General features: G+C 45.4%; 1 protein-coding gene across 1 annotated transcript; it reads left to right on the forward strand.

The window, feature by feature from the left end:
* Positions 1–729: 729 nt before the first annotated feature.
* On the forward strand, positions 730–4,415 carry LOC127316554 (lichenase-2-like). The gene is made up of 2 exons (XM_051346984.2): positions 730–922; positions 3,036–4,415. Exons 1-2 carry the CDS (start codon positions 850–852, stop codon positions 3,965–3,967), a joined length of 1,005 nt encoding a protein of 334 aa, XP_051202944.1. The 5' UTR covers positions 730–849; the 3' UTR covers positions 3,968–4,415.
* Positions 4,416–25,554: the final 21,139 nt, after the last annotated feature.

Consider the following 25,554-nt stretch of genomic DNA (forward strand, 5'->3'; position numbering starts at 1 on the left):
ATCGCAGTACGTAGGAGACCGTAATGTATACTGACAAATTAGGGTGGTTTTTGTTGAACCACAAATCATTTTAGAGCGGGCGATTGTACATATCGACAAAAATATTTCTTTGTACATGCCACTTCAAGATAAATATAAACCAGAAACCAACACGACCATTGCGTCAATTCTTCTTAGCAATTCATGTCGGTTTCAAGATATATACAAAATATAAATCTACGCCAACTATTGGTAGTGTCGATTCCTTCTTACGAAAGCCATGTCGCCTTCAAGAGAAGAAAAAACTCCAAGGTCAACAAATATCTACTATCAATTCTTATTACGTAAGTCGTGTCGGGTTCCGAGGACACAATCCTTCCATGAAAAACCACGACGCCGAATGTCGTTGAGTAAGATGTGAACATATCCGACACACGGCGCGATCACAATTGACCTAAAAACTTCACTGTCATGGTACATCATGGCTGGAGTCCAAAATTCAAACTTTTATTTTTTTCAAAAGTTGTTTGGTGCTAGCTAGTACTTCTATGAATTATCCCCCTACCTGCAACAAACATAGTGTACCGGATAACCTCTGCCCACCAGACATTGCGAGACTGGTGACGCATGCAAACGGCCTAGGTAGTCAATAGCAAGAGGCTAAATTAATGTGGAGACGTTGGGCCTGCGCCTGCGAGCAGATTGGCCAAACTCTGTCTCCTCGCATCCTATATAAGGGGCAGGCCACGGGTGTGGCTTCAGCAGAAAAAGAGCAAAGGAGAGCTTTACCTTGAGAGAGAGGAAGAAAGGTGTCTTGGTCTTGGCATCATACACACACCCTCGAACCACATAGACAGAGAGAGTCTCCCAATGGTGAGCCAAGGCGTTGCCTCCATGTTTGCTCTCGCATTGCTCCTCGGAGCCTTCGCCTCCATCCCACAAAGTGAGTCCCCTCCTCCTCCTTCTCCCCCCCCTCAGTTTTTTCATGCAAATTTCATCAAGAGTTGCATTAGCTAGCTAGCTAGGTAGCTCACCATGGTGACATGCGTTTTTTCCCTCTCTCTCTGCATGCAAATCATGCAGTGGGTTTCGTGGAAGATAACACCTGTGCTTAACTCAGATTTCATGAAGAGATGCATTCGCTAGCTAGGTAGCTCGCCATGGTGTACGCATGGTCATCACATATTTTTCTCTTGCCAACAGAATATACCTTCTTCATTTTTTTGAGGTGCACAGTGCTCTCCTTTAGGTGCACGTCGCTTTCTTTCTGCGTTTTATTCTGCCCGCGCGCTCTCAGCCGCATGGTAAAGCCTAGACGGCGCCCGGCAGTCTCGTTCTCTATCTTGGTGCATCCATCAGTGCATGGGACAGTGAACAACCTTTTTTTAACTAATCACGGTAAATTTTGCAAAAAAATGGTTTTCTTTAAATTATCTGTTTCAATTATCATTTACTTAAGGGATATCGTCCGATCAAACAAATTTGCACCACATGCACATTAAAAGCGCATATGTAATCTTGACACTCTTTCCCGGGGAAAAAAAATATATCGCAGTAAGTATTGGGTTTTCCACAACGAAATAATATCTTAAACACACAGAAAAAGATATTTTGTAGATAGTTTTGACCATAAGATACAAATTGTATTATGGAAATTGACGCATTTCTCAACCGCAGACAAACCAGCAAACTTACAAAGCTTATAGATGATGTCTTGGCTTGTCCGATGAGCATGCATGTCAGGCGGCTTCGTTTTGCCAACTCTTAGAAAGTCATAAGGTTTTGTTCCTGCTGTTCTTTCGAAGTTTGGTCTACCTGAAATGGGTTGAAGAGAATTATGCATGATAGTACAGTACTAGATGGTAGTTGCATTTGAGTAGGATGAAAATTTCCATTTTGTTGGTCTAGTAGTGGAGGTGTGATTAAGTTGTGTGCTAGCTAGCTACTTGTAAGTAGGGTTGCACAGTGGCACCCGATCCGCCCTGCTTCGTCGACAAAACTGGTTAGATTAGTTGTAACTTTCTTAGATAAATATATGTAATTTAAACAAAATATAATGTTTTTGCGGGCGTCTGTGGGAGGCCGCTTGCAACCCTACTTATACCCTACTTATAAAGCACGTGATCTAGACCGTTAATTGGAGCGTAGCTAGGAGCAGCCCCAGCAGAACAAGGGGGCATGCATGCACGCCATGGCGATCGGCATCGATGCTATGTGGACTATCCAACGGCCGTGCTGCGGACGTTGGACCAGACACTTAATTTGTCCCAGCATGTACGTATGACCTCCTAGTCTCCCCCCGTATTCGTATGGTTCTGGCCAAGTAGCCGTACGTCTGCGACGGTGCAAGTACAAAGTTTACGCCATAAGCTTTGACTCTTCGATACTCTCTCAGGTGACTCTTCGATAAATTATGAGATGTTTTTTCTTCCATACTCTCAGGTGACTCTTTTCAATAAATTATGAACAGCTGCCGCGCCGTAATTTGAGTATGGTTTGTCGTTGGTAAACCTAGCAAGTCAAAGAGACCTAGGTAAAAAAAAATCAGTACTCCAAGCTAGTCAAAAGTTCATTCCTAGCTTTAAGGTTGTCCCAATTCCGAAACTAGCCAAAGTCCAGAGATAGATATATTTATCCGACCAGTTCCTTTCCTACCTACGCCGTCGTAGCAAGTGACAAAGGGGCGTGAATCTGACACCAACTCGTGATCGTAAAAACATTAATAAAATGACTGAAAAATTAACCACTAAACATTAGTGAGGGAGATAAAATATGTGAATGCATCCAAAGTTTCAGTTAAAGGTCCTTTTCTGGGAGTTAGTATTATCCCTCGTCAACAGGTTAAAAATGACATCTTGCCGCCATTCTTGCACACCCGTTGGTTTCTTTCCCATCTTTTCCGCCCCGTCGTCGTCACAGGGGAAATATTCCATGTCAATGAAACAGTAACTTTGAGTACGGAGTACAGTAAATAATTTTGCATGCATGCAGCTCTAAATAATTTTCTCATGTTCAATTATTCATCTACTCACAAAGTTACCTGTTCACGCGTGCAGGCGTGGAGTCCATCGGGGTGTGCTACGGCATGAGCGCCAACAACCTGCCGGCGGCGAGCACCGTGGTGGGTATGTTCGAATCCTATGGGATCAACTCCATGCGTCTGTACGCGCCGGACCAGGCGGCGCTCCAGGCCGTCGGAGGCACGGGAGTGAACGTGGTCGTCGGCGCGCCCAACGACGTGCTGTCGGCCCTCGCCGCCAGCCCCGCCGCCGCCGACTCCTGGGTGCGGAACAACATCCAGGCGTACCCCAAGGTGTCCTTCCGATACGTCTGCGTGGGCAACGAGGTGGCCGGCGGCGCCACCCAGAACCTTCTCCCGGCAATGCAGAACGTGCAGGGCGCGCTGGCCTCAGCCGGGCTGGGGCACATCAAGGTGACCACGTCGGTGTCGCAGGCCATCCTCGGCGTGTATAGCCCGCCTTCCGCCGGCGCCTTCACCGGGGAGGCGGACGCCTTCATGGGCCCCGTGGTGCAGTTCCTCGCCCGCACCGGCGGCCCGCTCATGGCCAACATCTACCCGTACCTGGCCTGGGCCTACAACCCCAGCGCCATGGACATGAGCTACGCTCTCTTCACCGCCTCCGGCACCGTGGTCCAAGACGGCGCCTACGGGTACCAGAACCTGTTCGACACCACAGTGGACGCCTTCTACACGGCGATGGCCAAGCACGGCGGCGACGGCGTGAGCCTCGTGGTATCGGAGAGCGGGTGGCCGTCGGCCGGCGGCGAGGCGGCGAACCCGGCCAACGCCAGGATCTACAACCAGTACCTCATCAACCACGTCGGACGCGGCACACCGCGGCACCCGGGAGGCATCGAGACCTACGTCTTCTCCATGTTCAACGAGAACCAGAAGGACAACGGCGTGGAGCAGAACTGGGGTCTCTTCTACCCCAACATGCAGCACGTCTACCCCATCAGCTTCTGATCGATCCATCGATCACAGGTAGCCTATGTACGTACGGGCGTATGTACATGCCTATAAGAGCATGTACACGTACGTATGTGCACATTATGTATTTGTACAATACAGCAGGGGCTTGGATCCATGCGACCACTGAGATGCTAGTATGCAATACTAGCTACTCAGATGCGACGCTATAGTACTGGTAATCTAGCTGGTATATGATTACGATTGATGGGAAGCAAATGTAAACGCTCCCTTCATCGTAGAGGTTGATTGATAAAGATACGTACACATATGTGTACGTACGTAGGATGTTGTTTAGGATAGCTAGGATCTACGTTTCGTCAAATTTTGACGGTAGGATCTATATCGTAGGGATCAAGTTTCTTCAAATTTTGATGAAACTCTTGTCGAATAATATTATCTGAAATTCCGGCAACGACAGAAATGCTATTGTAAAATTGATGCAGATCTTCGGGAGGAGTAGGTTGTTTGTTGCCTGAGTGGTGGATGGCGTGGCCATATGTAGCATAAACTTGTAAAACCTTGTTCCGAGTCTTAATGAAAATTAGGAGCATCCATTGGTTCACTACCAGGAAAACACACACTGCCGTGTTCCGGCACCTTTGCCTTGTGCCGAACACCCCGGAACACGGCAAATGCTTCTTTGCCATGTCTGCTGAGGGAAAAGCACACTGCAAATATCTAATCACGGCAATGTCTACAAAAACACAAACCTCTTCTTGTAGCATTTGCTTTTCCTACATTCAAAGATTTCATAAATCTTTCTGTACACCAAAGGTCCTCCCACCTAGTTCTTGGAGAATTACTTCTTATAAAAATAGCCTGATATATTATCTTATCAATTATGGAAGGATTTTCAGGCTCCTTTGATAAACCACAAAATTAATTACAACTTCTTACGATCTTTTGTTGCTATAAGAAATATTTTAAGCGAACAATTAACCAAAACATAGAAACAATTAAAAATAATTTTGTTTCATATTATATCTCATATGATTTGTTTCAAAAACCCAGTGAATATTTGAATATTTAGTGCGGGGCTCAAAACGTAATTCAACAACTACACATTTATATCATCATAGTCATGACAATGCATCTCATGAATTGTCAGCACTTTAGTAAAACATAGTCTATTTCTAAAGCCTCAATAATTTCATAACATAAGAATATTCTCATAATTACCATGACATTTTTTTATAAAATTGAAGACAATCCCAATTTCTGAATTTTAATCACAACGATTTAATTAGTTTGTAAAATTTGAATAAACAAATTCTAGATTTCGATTCTTTCAAAGGTTATCTCATATCCGTTGAAACTTTAGCAAGATCGTCTTGAAAATTATCTCATTTGATGATGTATAACTTTATTGAATTTCATACATCGCATATGCATGACTTATCAATTTATAGTTCACATATTCATTAGGACTTAGTCATATCATCCTCTAAAACAATTTTTGCACAACTTAAAATTTCAGAATTTCTATCTTCAATAGAGTTTGTTTGTGCAATTTTATTTCAAATTTTGCTAAATCATTGATGTGTGGTCCACTTGGGTGTGGTGCCACCACCATGCATGGAGCCCAACCTTTTGGTGACTCGTGTGTGTGTGGCGGCGAAACATGAGGTGCCTGCACCAAGAGAAAAAAAATTGTTTGAAAAATCAAATTAAATATAATAATTTAAAAAGTCAAGATATATTATGAAAAAGCCTTCAGCATAGGTACAAATCCATCACACTTAAGAATTCTTTACACAAAAATGGACAACATGTCCAACTTAGGAACTATAACCCATCACGAGATGGCGAGCTAAAATAAAATCTTTATTCCGCTCTTGTTGGTCATCTTGATAGTTTACCTTGAGTGCCTCTCCCGGGCATCAAGTTCAATGAGTCCAACTCTTCACTTCTCTCCGGTCCTCTTCTTCTTGGTGGATCCACATCAAGTAGAACACACTTGATTAGTATCACATACCAAGGACTCATGAATGTTGAGCAAAAAGAATTAACTCAATAATCCTATATAAAACTTATGGCTCTTTTAAAAATTTCGGAATGTAGGTGGGAACAACAATATCCATCTTTAACGACGCCCCAAATGCTACCCCTTTCAGCATGTCGAAGCGATTTCTCATCGGCTCATTCACTGCCAACATAAAATAACAGGCTATAAACCCGTTGCATTAGGTGGGAGTGAAGCCAGGATGACATCAGATTTGTATTACAAAGATGAGGGGAAGCACCAATCTTCCAGCTGGTTCATCAAGGAGATAAAATTGATCTCACGCACGAGCATGCAACCTCCTTCCTCGAGTTCGCAATTAAGAATTGATTTTGTTAACTTGTAGCGTTCAACTCGAATATGACTGTGGAACCTTAGATTTAATTCACCCATCACCTCAAAGGGATGAGCGTTCTCAAACTGAATACTGAGCCCCTTGGTCATGCATGACTCCATGAGATCCCTGACATTGGCCTCAACCTCGAACTCCCACAGTGGGTTTCCATTCTTGTCTTTTAATGGTAGCGGGTTTGGTAGAGGTGCGTGATGCCTAGGTTTTACTATGCAAACCAACAACTGTTTAACCTAGATCAACAACAGGGTTATTGTAGTAATTGTACCAGAAAATATTTATTAACGTTCGTCCGGCTGAAGCTTTGTGAATGGAAATAATAAAGCCCCACAAATGTGTTGTCAAGCGCAGCCACGTTCGCATCAAAACAATGATTTGGAGATAGCCTACTCTTTAAGTTAATGGAAATGCAATAGTTGAGAGATTATGTGCAACTAGTTGAACACAAAATAAAGTAAATAAGAACTAATTAAAATTAAAGAAGAAAGGAGATCTAAATATAGGATTGAATAGAGTAAGGGTGGTGTCTAGGCTTTCGTTTTCACTATTACTAGAGGGGCAACCATAGATGTAGCCATCCAATGGGATTACACAAGATACTTGTTTAGATAAATAAACGATGTCCTATGGTAACCGAGTTGTCACATGAGTGTACTACATAGAGCATCGCGTGTGGTCACTCTTGCAAGACAATAATACACTCCGAACCAATGGATCACATGAACACATATATATTCTGTCTGTCACTAGATGAGAGAGTAATTTACTAGATTAAGCCACAAGGTCTAACAATGCATACTAGATCATACCTTGACCTAGAACCGAATAAATTAACCAAACATAGATGAACACAAAGAATACTCCATTGAAATCATAATTATCAATATTACAAATTCTAGAACTATAACAAGGGAATAGAGAAAGCGACACCGAAGGAGATGACGATGATGAATAGTGTGCGCAGTGAAGATGAGGGTGTCTCCTTCTCCTCATCCTCTTGCTTGGATGATGTGGTGGTGTTGATGGAGATCTAGATCTAGATCTGAGGTGTGGCGACGGAAGGGCTCTGCCATGATGGCTATGGAGATGTATGAAGAGGGATGACTCTCTCTCCCTTGGTTTCTCCCCTCTTTTTATAGGCCCGGGAGGGCCCCTAGGACCTCCCAATACCGTCCATATGACTTGGCAGAACCCTAGGATACAAAGGTGGTAGAAACAGTGAAGAAACATCTCAAAACTAGGATTTCTCGTTGTCCTCGTAGGTGATACGGGCATGGTGCACCCCTATAAATGCCCGTTATCTTTTCTTGTGCCCATAGTAAAATGGACACAATTTCCTCATACAGACTCCAATTTTGGTGCTCTTCAGCTCGTTGAACTCGTATGGTGGACGGATAGAACACCATGGTATTGGATTTGTATTTTGTGATTATGTAAAAAAACACTTTTTCACTCTCCAAATGGCTAAGTTTGGTCATTGTACCTCGTCCATATTTGCACCTCCTTTGTTTCCCTTGCCATGCTTTATCCATAATTGCCCCTTGCACCTACACACATATAAAAGGCAAGAAAAACTAATAAAATCGTCAAAAAACTAATAGTACGTTGTGCAACACTCATTTGAAAATAAAGAAAAACTTGTAAACATTCATAAATATGCATAGTTGGAACTAGACGGAGCGTGATATTAGTGGTAAGTAGCATATTTTAAATGCCTAGAATATATTGTAACATGCACTCATTAGTGCGTCAAGCACATGCACCTAATCATGTAGCGTTCTTCTTCGGTTCTCTGGCGAGGGCACCTTTTCTTTCCGTTGATGTTCCTTCGTGGCATCTTCACCTTGTGTCAGGACGGGCGAGTTCTCATGTTCGGCGGTGAAGCTGGTCTTGTGGGGGTCTTGGCGGTTCTTGGTGCCCAGTCCTGACCTCTGCTCTTTGGTCTCTATGTCCATGTCTTCCGTTTGAGCTCTAGGGTGAGCGACTCTGGCTGACGGTATGGCGCCCTTCGATCTAGGGCGAGGGAGCATGGGATTGTTGCGGTCAGAAACCCACCGGCGAGCAGCGACGGACAACACAGTAGAGCCGGGAACAACTTAGGGCTGCGGCTGGCCCTGGTCCCTCCGAGCGACGGCCCGCAAAGCCTCCGGCACACACGTCCGATGCTGGTGCAAGGGCGTGCCACCTGACCTATACCTGGTCAGGAAGGTGATGGAGATGCCTCGCTTAGTTTCCTGCATGGCATACACGTAAACATTAAATACGAGCCTCGATCGGCTCTCAGGTTATCCTGTGAATCGGCTCAAGGAGCCGATCCACCCATGATTCGCACGAGGTGTACGAATATATGGTGGTCCTGCTTGATCAAGATAAAGCTAAAACGATCTACGACGATTTAGGGTTTTCACCGCATAATCGGATCATCCTACTCACGATTGGGCCTCGTGGTCACGTACGGTGATCGTAAGCCGATCCTAGACAAGGCCTAAAAACCAACATGAGGTTGATCCCCGGAACATCCTGTCTAGGGCTAGCAAACTACACCCTACGCGTCGCTGGATCCTCCAACCCTTTGTAAGGCCTAACTATTGCAGATATTAAACTAATCCTTGAAGAACAAGGAGCAACCGTAACGGATCGGATCTACTAAATAATGATCAAGCGGGGTGCCGCCCCTACACCTAAGATAGGTGTAAGGGCGGCTAGATGTCTAAGGGTTGCACTACGACAGCATATGATACGAAGAACAATGCTAACCCTAACACATCTAAGATAACTACGTTGCTCGCCATCAAAAAGGCTTCAGTACGAGCAACGCATGGCAACGAATAAACTTGTACTGCCTAGATCGCAAGATGCGATCTAGGCGACATGATGCTTACCTTAAGAAACCCTCGAGACGAAGGAGTTGGCGATGCGCCTAGATTGATTTGTGGTGAACGATGATTGTTGTTTATTTCATAAACCCTAGGTACATATTTATAGTCCGTAGACTCTCTAACGTGGGAATAATCCCAACCGTGCACGAGGCAAACTCTAACTAACCGACACGTAATCTACTATGTTACAGATACACGGGCAAACTAGCCCAAACTTTGCATAACAGGCCGATTCACGTCTTTCTTCCATTTATATTCTTCAAATTCATCTTGATCGCGGCCCACCTCTGACTCGGTCAAATTCTGGCGATAACACATGCCCCCCTGGTTTTGGAATTGATAATTCCAAAATCACTCTGCTTTTTCTTCGTCGGGTCATGTCGTGGCAGAACCGTCGCAGTATCCTTCATCATGATGCCTTGCCTTCTCAACTTCTCCGCGTGACCTGGCAGTTTTTTTTTTCTAGGCACCACTTCCTCGAAAACTGTTGTGGCATTGAATTTCCACTATATCCCCTTTTATTTAACCGCTCCAAACAGTTTGCTTCCGCATCCCCTTCGCATTAGCACTCCAAAAGCCCTCCTGCGCCACCATGTCTTCTTCCTCCTCTGCTCCATCGGATCTTTCCACCCAGTCCTCCTCTTCCCGCGAGCCGACGCCGGAGCCGAACCCGGCGGAGGTCCATGCGGCCAACACCCGCCGTGCCATCGAGGCCGGGGAGGAATCCAGCCATGATTTCTCCGTCTGGTCAGAGGACGGCAAGTCCTTGACCGACGGGGAAAGTGACCTCCGCTTCCTCGCGGACGGGGAAACGGAAGAGGAGAGCGATGACGATCGCTTCTCCTGCGACGACTTCACCTCTCCCGAGGAGGAGGAGGAGGAGAAGGAGGAGGAAGAGGAGGAGGACGACACCTCCTCCGACGAGCCGCCGGCCAAACGGTTCTGCCCCTGGCCGGGGAACCTCAGCGACTTCGGCCGACGACGACGACAGCCGACGAGGAGGATGAGGATAATGAGGGCCCGGCCGGCGGCCGCTGGAGCAGCGACAGCAGGCCCGCCGGGAGTAGCGCCGACAGCGGCGGCGACGACGGCGACGACGAGGGCAGCGACGGCCCGTAGATAGGACCATTAGCATAGGATCAGTAGTAGTAGACGGGGCAATGTATCCCCTAGTACTTCCTTTTGGGAGCAATCAGCTCTTTATGTAAGAAATCTTGTTTTATCAATGAAGAATTTCCCCAATTTGATTTTGCCGATTTCCTTTGAGCCAATTTAGCCGATTTCCCCTCATACTGATTTTGCCGATTTGTCTACTTAGCCAATGCTTAATGAGCCGAACGCATCGGTCCTTCACAAAACCATCCTTCAATTCTTCAGCTGATGCCCTTGAAATCTGGTGGATAACGTAGAGTTTTCAAGAAAGCCTTTAAATTTCTCCCACCAGCTCCAGCGATCCTCTTCTACGAGCATTCATCATTTTATGAAGAAGGTTGTGACGAAGGATTAGCCGATGGTACCCCAATCGGCTTCTAAACAGAGCATCTACCAGGCGAGCTGCCCCCCGAGCCTTAATCAAGGCGAGAATATCGGTGAGGATGCACAAATCAGACCAAGGGCCTTGAACTCAGGCAATCGAGACCGCCACTATGCAGAAGTCCTATGAGCGTAGCTGAGACAGTGGCCAACTTAGCCAGGCCGACAGGAGATGCACCAGAGCCGATCACCTCTCCTCCCTTGAAAGCCGATATATTTCTTCTGACAGATCGCTGAATCGGCATAAAGGGTTGAAAATCCTCGAAGAGAAGGTTCAGGCACCAGAATCGGCCCAATGAAGCTGAGGAAGCTCTCATTGTTTACTCCCTCGAGGAAGCAGCAGGCCCCACAGCTGAACTGGACTTGGTGAAGATCCGCGCTTTGAACACACAGCGAATAGATCCTGTGTAGCCGCGTCTTGAACTAGAGTCGATGTCCTTGCATCGGCTGTATATCATGAAAAAAAATTTTACTGGCCGATTTTTTCTATCGGCCCCCAACATTTCACTACACACACGTTCATCTGCACATGTTCATCTGATTAGGTGCCCCCCGAGCCGAATCTGTCAGGGAACTGCAGATATCGGCTCTGTAGTTAACCAAGGCACATGTATTTGCACGTCGGCTCTGGTAGGACCAATGTTGATTCTTCCTAACTCATCAGCCGACGTAAAACCGCTGCCCAGTAGATCGATGTTGAACACAAGCAGAACATGTGGTGAGGATAATTTTGGCCGATTGCTGGAATCGGCCTCCATATTAATCGAAGCGCTCAATGAAGGTTTTGTAATGTTCCTTCATAGATCTTTGGGGCCGATCCCAAGGATCGGCCTCGCCACGTTTGCTCATCGGTTTGCTCTTGCTACATGGTCAGGCCAGTGGATAAGACTAGCCTAACCCTGCCCTTCGTCACGTTGATGTGCTCGCAGTCGTCAAAATTGGGTGCCTCGTGTAATCCTGGAGCACTAAACTCCGTCGGAAGGACGAGCACCATGTTTGTGCCAGCCGATGTCTCATCATCGGCTTTCTTTTGCTTGGGGCGCCACTCCATTTTCCGTGGTCGACCCTCTTCATCCAGGGTTCGCTGAATTTTCGTGGCTAGATCAGGCCGTGCCTTCCTTAGCATGTGCAGGTATAACCTTTCGGCTTCCTCCAAGCCGCGCAATCGCTGAACCCTACGCTTTTGGGAACGGCTGAGTCCATCAGGGCACCACCTTGGTCGGTGGTACCTGTCTTCTTCTTCTTCTCTCTCGTCTTCCAAATCCTCGAGATCTTCCATCCGAGGGGACTCAGCGTGTTTGCTTCGAGGTGGGAGAGGCCCTAGACGTTTGAACACGGGCACGTTAGCTGCATCCTTCCTCTTCTGTCTACATTCCGGGCAATTGCCGATTGTAGGCAATCGGCTCATTCCTGAATCCCAGCAGTGTCTGAAGAAGGGACAGTCCCAGTGCCTATCTTCGTCGTCTTGCTCCCTCGATTCTTCCTTGGCACGGCGCTCGTACTCCTCCTCATCGCGATCATGCCGACGATGTCTCCTGGCGTCCCTAGCCAGACGGTCTCTATCATCATCGTCGCTGGATCGTCGGCGTTGGCTATATTGACTCACATACTTATTGAGGAGGTGATCAGAGAGAGGTCGCTGATATCTTATGTTCTTCACTTCTCCCTCTGTGACGTAGCGCTTGCCATCGTGACGGAGCCGATCGCGTGGAGCGGCCTCCTCCGTGTCCTTGCTACGAGAGCAGCTGCCCTCGTCTCCATCCTTGCCAGAGTGGTGCCCAGGTCCTACCATGTTGATGCTGAACGAGGATCCTGGCTGGCAACCTTCAGGGTAAGTGCACTCCACCATGTTAACGTCGGGAAAGGGGTGGGTGTCGACCTTCATGGCGTACTGGTTGAAAATCAGACGTCCTTGTTCTATCGCCATTTGGATCTGCTGACGCCACACCCTGCAGTCGTTGGTGGCATGGGAGACCGAGTTATGCCATTTGCAGTATAGCTTTCCGTTCAGCTCCTCTACCGTGGGGATTTTGAGGCCTTCGGGTATCTTCAACTGCTTCTCCTTGAGTAAGAGGTCGAAGATTTGCTCAGTTTTAGTCACGTCAAAATCGAACCCTCTGGGCGGACCTGGTGGCTTAACCCATTTGCAGGACACGGGGGTTGCCCCCCGAGTCCATTCAGCCACTGCTACCTCTTGATCTCCCGCAGAGCCTTCGTCTTCATCTACCTCAACCAGGACTACCGCCCGCTTGAATTTGTCCTGGTACAAGTCCGGATGGCGCTGTTCATATCTTGGGTTTACGAACCATGTGCGCCCGGTGAAGGGTAGTCTGCTTGGGAGGCCATATCCTTGATTTGTGATGCAAGGCCCACCACTGCCAACTCGACTGCTTCTTTTTCAGTCACACGAGCCGAATAACATCGGTTCCTCAGATTTCTGAAGCGCTGGACGTATTCTGCCACAGTTTCTCCACGCTTCTGACGTATCTGCGCCAGATCGGCAAGGCCAGACTCGGAAGCTTCTGAGTGGTACTGCATGTGGAACTGTTCTTCCAACTGCTTCCAAGTCCGGATCGAGTCTGGTGGCAACGAAGTGTACCACCCGAAAGCCGATCCCGTGAGGGACTGTGCGAAGAACCTCACGCGTAGTGGATCCGACGCTGAGGCCGTTCCTAGCTGTGCCAAATATCGGCTCACATGCTCGATGGAGCTGGAACCATCTGATCCACTGAATTTGGAGAAATCAGGGAGCCGATATTTGGGTGGTAGCGGGACCAATTCGTACTCATCGGGGTACGGCTTGGAATAGCCGATTGTCCTCCTTTTCGGCACCACGCCGAACTGATCTCTCAGTATAGTACTGATTTGATCCGCGGTGCTGGCTGCAGGAGTCGAACTCTGAAGATTCGCCGGAGTGGCGTACTTAGCTAGCCATGCTTGCTTTTCCAGCTCTGAGCCAACTGCAGGAGCTGAGCTCTGGAGGTTCGTCAGAGTGGCATACTTAGCTAGCCACGTCTGCTTCTCACGATCTGTCGCCGACGTTCCTCCCGCTTTTCCAGAAGTCCCTGCTGTCGCGGCCTGGTTTGTGAGCGCCCAGTTACCGCGATGCAGCACATATGTGCACATGTACCCGTGAGGGATCTCCTTAGGCGCCTCATGCAAGAACTGGCAGTCACTAGGGTCACCACCGATCTTGTAGACAACGAATGTCGGTGAATTCGGCACTTCTGGTGCTGCCAACGCAAATGGCAGTGGTGGACGGGACTGGAGTGGCATCTCTCCTTGGTATGTCCCGAGAGCTGGTCCTGACGGAGAGTACTGGTGCCTCATGATCTCCTGGATCACCCAAAGAGCGACACGCTCCAAAGTGTTCACCAGGTTCTCAGAGTGGCGGTGCAGCGAGTGAGCCACCATGTAGTTAATCTCCTGACGCAGGGACCTGGTGCGTTCCTCTGACGGGGCGGACAGGTCTATTCCATCGAGCGCACCATCAGGCGAGAACCCTTTCCACCTGATGCCATGTGAACGGGTTCTGTGAAAAGAGCCGATGAGGTCAGCTTCGAGGATCGCTTTGACCTCGTCATACTTCTTCTTGAGCTCGTCGATCAGATCCTCGTACGTGACTGGAGTGCCGTCCGCCATCTCAGATGTAGATGGCGATGTGGTTGATGTAGAAGATTGTCCCACCGGGCGTGCCAGAATGTGTTGCGGTCAGAAACCCACCGGCGAGCAGCGACGGGCAACACAGTAGAGCCGGGAACAACTTAGGGCTGCGGCTGGCCCTGGTCCCTCCGAGCGACGGCCCACAAAGCCTCCGGCACGCACGTCCGATGCTGGTGCAAGGGCGTGCCACCTGACCTATACCTGGTCAGGAAGGTGATGGAGATGCCTCGCTTAGTTTCCTGCATGGCATACACGTAAACATTAAATACGAGCCTCGATCGGCTCTCAGGTTATCCTGTGAATCGGCTCAAGGAGCCGATCCACCCATGATTCGCACGAGGTGTACGAATATATGGTGGTCCTGCTTGATCAAGATAAAGCTAAAACGATCTACGACGATTTAGGGTTTTCACCGCATAATCGGATCATCCTACTCACGATTGGGCCTCGCGGTCACGTACGGTGATCGTAAGCCGATCCTAGACAAGGCCTAAAAACCAACACGAGGTTGATCCCCAGAACATCCTGTCTAGGGCTAGCAAACTACACCCTACGCGTCGCTGGATCCTCCAACCCTTTGTAAGGCCTAACTATTGCAGATATTAAACTAATCCTTGAAGAACAAGGAGCAACCGTAACGGATCGGATCTACTAAATAATGATCAAGCGGGGTGCCGCCCCTACACCTAAGATAGGTGTAAGGGCGGCTAGATGTCTAAGGGTTGCACTACGACAGCATATGATACGAAGAACAATGCTAACCCTAACACATCTAAGATAACTACGTTGCTCGCCATCAAAAAGGCTTCGGTACGAGCAACGCATGGCAACGATAAACTTGTCTCGCCTAGATCGCAAGATGCGATCTAGGCAGCATGATGCTTACCCGGAAGAAACCCTCGAGACGAAGGAGTTGGCGATGCGCCTAGATTGATTTGTGGTGAACGATGATTGTTGTTTATTTCATAAACCCTAGGTACATATTTATAGTCCGTAGACTCTCTAACGTGGGAATAATCCCAACCGTGCACGAGGCAAACTCTAACTAACCGACACGTAATCTACTATGTTACAGATACACGGGCAAACTAGCCCAAACTTTGCATAACAGGCCGATTCACGTCTTTCTTCCATGTATATTCTTCAAATTCATCTTGATCGCGGCCCACCTCTGACTCGGTCAAATTCTGGTGATAACAGGGATTCCTTCGGCTTCGGATACGGACCATGGCATTTGGCCTTTTTATGTACGCAGGATGGTTCCCTCCTCGACGACGAGCCCCTCCAAGTGTCAACTATCGCCACTTCAAGGTGTAGGGCTTTGCCTTGGTGGCTGAGGGCTCCGCCGATCAAGCTATGTGTCGTTTTTTCGGTGTATGCTTTTGTGTGTTGTTGTCTTATAAGTTGTTCTCTCATCATCTTGTAATCCTGTGCCGTTCGTGACTTTATTAATTTAAAGCTAAGCTTAGGACTTATGTTTTAACTCGTAAGCAAAGAGCGGGACGTGAAGCAAGCTAGCTATATGTGCTAGGTGTGTGTTTGGTAGGCTAGGCCGGAATACTGCACCACTGACGCAGTGAGATGGGTGCCCCTGCACGTAGCGAACGGACCACGGGCCAGATTTGGCCAAATGTTTTGTCTCTTGTGTAGCATCGTTGCGTATAGAAGTGCAGGTTGTTTGGATGCCTGGAAAAAGTGTTCCATCTCTGTTCAGCTACAACACATGTGTTTGGTTGCTATTTTGGGCATCCAGGTTGTGCTTCTCCTCACCACATTCAAATATGGTGACTTTACCATCACATAACGTCACACAAGACGATCAATAAGCACAACACACAGTTATATACACATGAAACATACTCCCTCCGGTCCTAAATATAAGCCATATAATTTCTGGCGCGGAAATTAAGAAACGCATATTTAGGAAAAATTACACCATGTTTGGCTAGGGTTAACCGTAAGTAATTGCCGTGAGCTAATAGAGGACTTTGCATAAGATAAGTAAACCTAACCAAATCTCCAAAAATATTATCCATACAAGTAGGGAAACGCAATAAACCTTATATTCTAGAATTTTTCTCAAAAAACTATATGGCTTATATATAGGAACGGAGGGAGTAGTACTTAGTACCTAATCCTAGCTTCAGAGTAGTAAGATGCCTACTTAAACCTAGGGGCAGACACCTAGGTCCAAAAGCAATGTTCAACAGCCTCTAGGCACACATGCACAAAAGCAAGTGTTTAACAGCCTCCTAGAGGCCAACACAACAATTAACATCTTGACAACAGCCTCTAGGCACACATGGATCAAGCACAGAACCTTAATGGTGAGGATCAGCATAAGGGCCCTCGCGATGCTTCCTGCAACTGAAGATGCTGGAGCAGGAAGTCTCTTTCCTTAAGAGGTTGACCTTGAAGCCGTCGTCCTTAGGGTTGAAGACGATCGTGTCGTCGACGTGGAGGTCAGCCCTGCCGGCGAGCTTTCTCTAGGACTTGATGAAGTCGACGCGCTTGGTCCTCCACTGGAGCTGCAACTTCCCCTCACAACACTCGCCCATGTACAAGGCCACCTTCACCACAGGCCATTTTTCTTCAGCTTGAACTTGTTTATCAGGGGCTTCTCCATGTAGGGCGGCACGACGAGGGCACTGATACGCGTACAGCACGCGTCCGTTGGGAACCCCAAGAGGAAGGTGTGATGCGTACAGTGGCAAGTTTTCCCTCAGTAAGAAACCAAGGTTTACCGAACCAGTAGGAGCCAGGAAGCACGTTGAAGGTTGATGGCGGCGGAGTGTAGTGCGGCGCAACACCAGGGATTCCGGTGTCAACGTGGAACCTGCACAACACAACCAAGATACTTTGTCCCAACGTAACAGTGAGGTTGTCAATCTCACCGGCTTGCTGTAACAAAGGATTAGATGTATAGTGTGGATGATGATGTTTGCAGAGAACAGTAGAACGAGTATTGCAGTAGATTGTATTCGATGTAAAAGAATGGACCGGGGTCCACAGTTCACTAGAGGTGTCTCTCCCATAAGAATAAGCATGTTGGGTGAACAAATTACAGTTGGGCAATTGACAAATAAAGAGGGCATGACCATGCACATACATGTTATGATGAGTAGTGTGAGATTTAATTGGGCATTACGACAAAGTACATAGACCGCTATCCAGCATGCATCTATGCCTAAAAATTCCACCTTCAGGTTATCATCCGAACCCCCTCCAGTATTAAGTTGCAAACAACAGACAATTGCATTAAGTATGGTGCGTAATGTTATCAACGAATATATCCTTAGACATAGCGTTGATATTTTATCCCTAGTGGCAACAGCACATCCACAACCTTAGAGGTTTCTGTCACTCCCCCAGATTTAATGGAGACATGAACCCACTATCGAGCATAAATACTCCCTCTTGGAGTTACAAGCAAAAACTTGGCCAGAGCCTCTACTAGCAACGGAGAGCATGCAAGATCATAAACAACACATAGATGATAGATTGATAATCAACATAACATAGCATTCATTATTCATCGGATCCCAACAAACGCAACATATAGTATTACAGATAGATGATCTTGATCATGTTAGGCAGCTCACAAGATCCAACAATGATAGCACAATTAGGAGAAGACGACCATCTAGCTACTGCTATGGACCCATAGTCCAGGGGTGAACTACTCACACATCACTCCGGAGGCGACCATGGCGGTGAAGAGTCCTCCGGGAGATGATTCCCCTCTCCGGCAGGGTGCCGGAGGCGATCTCCTGAATCCCCCGAGATGGGATTGGTGGCGGCGGCGTCTCTGGAAGGTTTTCCGTATCGTGGCTCTCGGTACTGGAGTTATTCTCGACGAAGGCTTAAGTAGGCGGAAGGGTAGGTCAGGGGGCACCACGAGGGGCCCACACCACAGGCCGGCGCGGCCAGGGCCTGGGCCGCGCCGCCCTGGTGTGGCGTCACCTCGTCGCCCCACTTCGTTTCCTCTCCGGACTTCTGGAAGCTTCGTGGATAAGATCCTGGGCGTTGATTTTGTCCAATTCCGAGAATATTTCCTTACTAGGATTTCTGAAACCAAAAACAACAGAAAACAGCAACTGACTCTTCGGCATCTCGTTAATAGGTTAGTGCCGAAAAATGCATAATTATGACATAGAGTATGTATAAAACATGTAGATATCATCAATAAAGTAGCATGGAACATAAGAAATTATCGATACGTTGGAGACGTATCAGCATCCCCAAGCTTAGTTCCTGCTCGTCCCGAGTAGGCAAACGATAACAAAGATAATTTCTGAAGTGACATGCCATCATAATCTTGATCATACTATTGTAAGCATATGTAATGAATGCAGCGATTCGAAGCAATGGTAATGCAATGAGTAAACAATTGAATCATATAGCAAAGACTTTTCATGAAGAATACTTTCAAGACAAGCATCAATAAGTCTTGCATAAGAGTTAACTCATAAAGCAATAAATTCATAGTAGATGTACTAAAGCAACACAAAGGAAGATTAAGTTTCAGCGGTTGCTTTCAACTTGTAACATGTATATCTCATGGATATTGTCAATGTAAAGTAATATAACAAGTGCAATATGCAAGTATGTAGGAATCAATGCACAGTTCACACAAGTGTTTGTTTCTTGAGATGGGAGAGAAATAGGTGAACTGACTCAACATAAAAGTAGAAGAAAGGCCCTTCGCAGAGGGAAGCATTGATTGCTATATTTGTGCTAGAGCTTTGATTTTGAAAACAAGAAACAATTTTGTCAACGGTAGTAATAAAGCATATGTATCATGTAAATTATATCCTACAAGTTGCAAGCCTCATGCATAGTATACTAATAGTGCCCGCACCTTGATCTAATTAGCTCGGATTACCTGGATTATCACCGCAATACATATGTTTTAACCAAGTGTCACAAAGGGGTACCTCTATGCCGCTTGTACAAGGGTCTAAGGAGAAAGCTCGCATTGGATTTCTCGCATTTGATTATTCTCAACTTAGACATCCATACCGGGACAACATAGACAACAGATAATGGACTCCTCTTTAATGCATAAGCATTTAGCAACAATTAATATTCTCATATGAGATTGAGGATATTTGTCCAAAACTGAAACTTCCACCATGGATCATGGCTTTAGTTAGCGGCCCAATGTTCTTCTCTAACAATATGCATGCTCAAATCATTCAACTCATGGTAAATCGCCCTTACTTCAGACAAGATGAACATGCATAGCAACTCACATGATATTCAACAAAGAGTAGTTGATGGCGTCCCCAGGAACATGGTTATCACACAACAAGCAACTTAATAAGAGATAAAATGCATAAGTACATATTCAATACCACAATAGTTTTTAGGCTATTTGTCCCATGAGCTATATATTGCAAAGATGAAGAATGGAAATTTTAAAGATAGCACTCAAGCAATTTACTTTGGAATGGCGGAGAAATACCATGTAGTAGGTAGGTATTGTGGACACAAGTGGCATAGTGTTTGGCTCAAGGATTTTGGATGCATGAGAAGTATTCCCTCTCGATACAAGGCTTAGGCTAGCAAGGCTATTTGAAACAAACGCAAGTATGAAGCGGTACAGCAAAACTCACATAAAAGACATATTGTAAGTATTATAAGACTCTACACCGTCTTCCTTATTGTTCGACCCTTACTGGAAAATATCTAGACTTTAGAGAGACCAATCATGCAAACCAAATTTTAGCAAGCTCTATGTATTTCTTCATTAATAGGTATATGATGCAAGAGCTTAAACATGAGCACAACACTTGCCAAGTATCAAATTATTCAAGACATTCTACCAATTACCACATGTAGCATTTCCCGTTTCCAACCATATAACAATTTAACGAAGCAGATTCAACCTTCACCATGAACATTATGAGTAAAGCCTAAGGACATATTTGTCCATATGCAACAGCGGAGCGTGTCTCTCTCACACACAATGAATGCTAGGATCCATTTTATTCAAACAAAACAAAAACAAAAGCAAACAGACGCTCCAAGCAAAGTACATAAGATGTGATGGAATAAAAATATAGTTTCACTAGAGGAACCTGATAATGTTGTCGATGAAGAAGGGGATGCCTTGGGCATCCCCAAGCTTAGACGCTTGAGTCTTCTTGAAATATGCAGGGGTGAACCACCGGGGCATCCCCAAGCTTAGAGCTTTCACTCTCCTTGATCATATTGTATCATCCTCCTCTCTTGATCCTTGAAAACTTCCTCCACACCAAACTTAAAACAACTCATTAGTGGGTTAGTGCACAATCAAAATTCACATGTTCAGAGGTGACATAATCATTATTAACACTTCTGGACATTGCACAAAGCTACTGAAAGTTAATGGAATAGAAAAATCCATCAAGCATAGCAAAACAGGCAATGCGAAATAAAAGGCAGAATCTGTCAAAACAGAACAGTCCGTAAAGACGAATTTCTAAGAGGCACCAGACTTGCTCAAATGAAAATTCTCAAATTGAATGAAAGTTGTGTACATATATGAGGATCACTCACGTAGAGAATTAGGCCCAGATTCGTGACAGCAAGAAATCTGTTTCTGCGCAGTAATCCAAATCGTATGAACCTTACTATCAAAGACTTTACTTGGCACAACAATGCAACAAAAATAAGATAAGGAGAGGTTGCTACAGTAGTAACAACTTCCAAGACTCAAATATAAAATAAAAGTGCAGTAGTAAAATCATGGGTTGTCTCCCATAAGCGCTTTTCTTTAACGCCTTTCAGCTAGGCGCAGAAAGTGTGTATCAAGTGTTATCAAGAGACGAAGCATCAACATCATAATTTGTTCTAATGATAGAATCAAAAGGTAACTTCATTCTCTTTCTAGGGAAGTGTTCCATACCTTTCTTGAGAGGAAATTGATATTTAATATTACCTTCCTTCATATCAATAATAGCACCAACAGTTCGAAGAAAAGGTCTTCCCAATATAATGGGACAAGATGCAGTGCATTCAATATCCAAGACAACAAAATCAACGGGGACATGGTTATTGTTAACCGTAATGCGAACATTATCAACTCTCCCCAAAGGTTTCTTTGTAGAATTATCAGCAAGATTAACATCCAAATAACAATTTTTCAATGGTGGCAAGTCAAGCATATTATAGATTTTTCTAGACATAACGGAAATACTTGCACCAAGATCACATAAAGCATTCCAATCAAAGTCATTGACCTTCATCTTAATGATGGGCTCCCAACCATCCTCTAACTTCCTAGGAATAGAAGCTTCACGATTTAATTTCTCTTCTCTAGCTTTTATGAGAGCATTTGTAATATGTTTTGTGAAAGCCAAATTTATAGCACTAGCATTAGGACTCTTAGCAAGTTTTTGTAAGAACTTTATAACTTTAGAGATGTGACAATCATCAAAATCTAAACCATTATAATCTAAAGCAATGGGATCATTATCCCCAACATTAGAAAAAATTTCAGCAGTTTTATCACAAGTAGTTTCAGCAGTTTTAGCAGTTTCAGGCAGTTTTCACGCTTTGCATTAGAAGTGGAAACATTGCCAACACCAATTATTTTACCATTGATAGTAGGAGGTGCAGCAACATGTGGAGCATTAGCATTACTAGTGGTGGTAATAGTCCAAACGTTAGCTATATTATCTTCTTTAGCATTTTCTTCTTTTTCCCACCTAGCACGCAATTCGGCGATCAATTTTATATTCTCATTAATTCTAACTTGGATGGAGTTTTCTGTAGCAAATGCCTTAATATCATTGTTTTCATTAGGCATAACTTTCGATTTCAAAAGATCAACATCAGCAGCAAGACTATCGACTTTAGAAGCAAGTATATCAATTTTCCCAAGCTTTTCTTCAACAGATTTGTTAAAAGCAGTCTGTGTACTAATAAATTCTTTAAGCATGGCTTCAAGTCCAGGGGGTGAATTCCTATTATTTTTGTAAGAATTCCCATAAGAATTACCATAGCCGTTACCATTATTATAAGGATATGGCCTATAGTTGTTGCTAGAATTGTTCCGGTAAGCATTGTTGTTGAAATTATTATTTTTAATGAAGTTCACATCAACATGTTCTTCTTGGGCAACCAATGAAGCTAACGTAACATTATTAGGATCAACATTTGTCCTACCATTCACAAGCATAGACATAATAGCATCAATCTTATCACTCAACGAAGAGGTTTCTTCAACAGAATTTACCTTCTTACCTTGTGGAGCTCTTTCCGTGTGCCATTCAGAGTAATTAATCATCATATTATCAAGAAGCTTTGTTGCGTCGCCTAGAGTGATGGACATAAAGGTACCTCCAGCAGCTGAATCCAATAGGTTCCGCGAAGAAAAATTCAGTCCTGCATAAAAGGTTTGGATGATCATCGAAGTAGTCAGTCCATGGGTTGGGCAATCTTTAACCAAAGATTTCATTCTTTCCCATGCTTGGGCAACATGCTCGTTATCCAGTTGTTTAAAATTCATTATGCTACTTCTCAAAGATATAATTTTAGCAGGAGGATAATATCTACCAATAAAAGCATCCTTGCATTTAGACCATGAATCAATACTATTCTTAGGCAGAGATAGCAACCAATCTTTAGCTCTTCCTCTTAATGAGAAAGGGAACAATTTTAATTTTACAATGTCACCATCTACATCCTTATACTTTTGCATTTCACATAGTTCAACAAAATTATTAAGATGGGCAGCAGCATCATCAGAACTAACACCAGAAAATTGCTCTCTCATAACAAGATTCAAAGAAAGCAGTGTTTAATTTCAAAGAATTCTGCTGTAGTAGCAGGTGGAGCAATAGGTGTGCATAAGAAATCATTATTATTTGTGGTTGTGAAGTCACACAACTTAGTATTTTCAGGAGTACCCATTTTAGCAACAGTAAATAAAGCAAACTAGATAAAGTAAATGCAAGTATCTATTTTTTTTGTGTTTTTAATATGGAGATTGCAAACAAGACAGTAAATAAAGAAAAGCTAGCAACTAATTTTTTTTGTGTTTTGTTTTAGTGCAGCAAACAAAGTACTAAATAAAAGTAAAGCAAGACAAAAACAAAGTAAAGAGATTGGAGGTGGAGACTCCCCTTGCAGCGTGTCTTGATCTCCCCGGCAACGGCGCCAGAAAACGGTCTTGATACGCGTACAGCACGCGTCCGTTGGGAACCCCAAGAGGAAGGTGTGATGCGTACAGCGGCAAGTTTTCCCTCAGTAAGAAACCAAGGTTTATCGAACCAGTAGGAGCCAAGAAGCACGTTGAAGGTTGATGGCGGCGGAGTGTAGTGCGGCGCAACACCAGGGATTCCGGCACCAATGTGGAACCTGCACAACACAACCAAGATACTTTGTCCCAACGTAACAGTAAGGTTGCCAATCTCATCGGCTTGCTGTAACAAAGGATTAGATGTATAGTGTGGATGATGATGTTTGCAGAGAACAGTAGAACGAGTATTGCAGTAGATTGTATTCGATGTAAAAGAATGGACCGGGGTCCACAGTTCACTAGAGGTGTCTCTCCCATAAGAATAAGCATGTTGGGTGAACAAATTACAGTTGGGCAATTGACAAATAAAGAGGGCATGACCATGCACATACATGTTATGATGAGTAGTGTGAGATTTAATTGGGCATTACGACAAAGTACATAGACCGCTATCCAGCATGCATCTATGCCTAAAAAGTCCACCTTCAGGTTATCATCCGAACCCCCTCCAGTATTAAGTTGCAAACAACAGACAATTGCATTAAGTATGGTGCGTAATGTAATCAACGAATATATCCTTAGACATAGCATTGATGTTTTATCCCTAGTGGCAACAGCACATCCACAACCTTAGAGGTTTCTGTCACTCCCCCAGATTTAATGGAGACATGAACCCACTATCGAGCATAAATACTCCCTCTTGGAGTTGCAACCAAAAACTTGGCCAGAGCCTCTACTAGCAACGGAGAGCATGCAAGATCATAAACAACACATAGATGATAGATTGATAATCAACCTAACATAGCATTCATTATTCATCGGATCCCAACAAACGCAACATATAGTATTACAGATAGATGATCTTGATCATGTTAGGCAGCTCACAAGATCCAACAATGATAGCACAATTAGGAGAAGACGACCATCTAGCTACTGCTATGGACCCATAGTCCAGGGGTGAACTACTCACACATCACTCCGGAGGTGACCATGGCGGTGAAGAGTCCTCCGGGAGATGATTCCCCTCTCCGGTAGGGTGCCGGAGGCGATCTCCTGAATCCCCCGAGATGGGATTGGTGGCGGCGGCATCTCTGGAAGGTTTTCCGTATCGTGGCTCTCGGTACTGGAGTTATTCTCGACGAAGGCTTAAGTAGGCGGAAGGGTAGGTCAGGGGGCGCCACGAGGGGCCCACACCACAGGCCGGCGCGACCAGGGCCTGGGCCACGCCGCCCTGGTGTGGCGTCGCCTCGTCGCCCCACTTCGTTTCCTCTCCGGACTTCTGGAAGCTTCGTGGAAAAATAAGATCCTGGGCGTTGATTTCGTCCAATTCCGAGAATATTTCCTTACTAGGATTTCTGAAACCAAAAACAGCAGAAAACAACAACTGGCTCTTCGGCATCTCGTTAATAGGTTAGTGCCGGAAAATGCATAAATATGACATAGAGTATGTATAAAACATGTAGATATCATCAATAAAGTAGCATGGAACATAAGAAATTATCGATACGTTGGAGACGTATCAGGCACGGAAGTCCTGGCTCTCCAGCTGCACGAAGAACGTTTGCACCAGCTGCCTAGGACCGTGCCCTAGTTTAGCAGAACGTCCGGCGTGAACCCTTGGCACGGTGATCTGCCGGTGGGCTTCCATGAACCCTTCATTGGGGTCACGAAGCTGCACCCGGACGTCTATGTCCCTTGCCTCCAGTATGGGCCCTTCCGGGAAGGTTTCCAGGAAGGGCCAGTTCTACAGATGCAATGGGAATGAAAAGAGTTAGAAATACTTGCTTTGGTGAGCTCCAATGCCAATGACAAGATCAAGTCCATGATGGCCATGAAAGCTCAAGCTCCATGATGCCAATGACAAGATCAAGTCCTGATGGCCATGACAATCACAAGATCATACTAGTAGAAAAAGGGCCTTTA

Source organism: Lolium perenne, chromosome 1 (assembly GCF_019359855.2).
Source record: "Lolium perenne isolate Kyuss_39 chromosome 1, Kyuss_2.0, whole genome shotgun sequence".
Taxonomy (NCBI): domain Eukaryota; kingdom Viridiplantae; phylum Streptophyta; class Magnoliopsida; order Poales; family Poaceae; genus Lolium; species Lolium perenne.

Excerpts from the sequence above, each read along its gene's own strand:
- LOC127316554 (XM_051346984.2), top strand. The coding sequence starts at position 850 with ATGGTGAGCCAAGGCGTTGCCTCCATGTTTGCTCTCGCATTGCTCCTC. Across the intron at positions 923-3,035 it reads CTTCGCCTCCATCCCACAAA|GCGTGGAGTCCATCGGGGTG; the intron begins GTGAGTCCCCTC and ends TCACGCGTGCAG.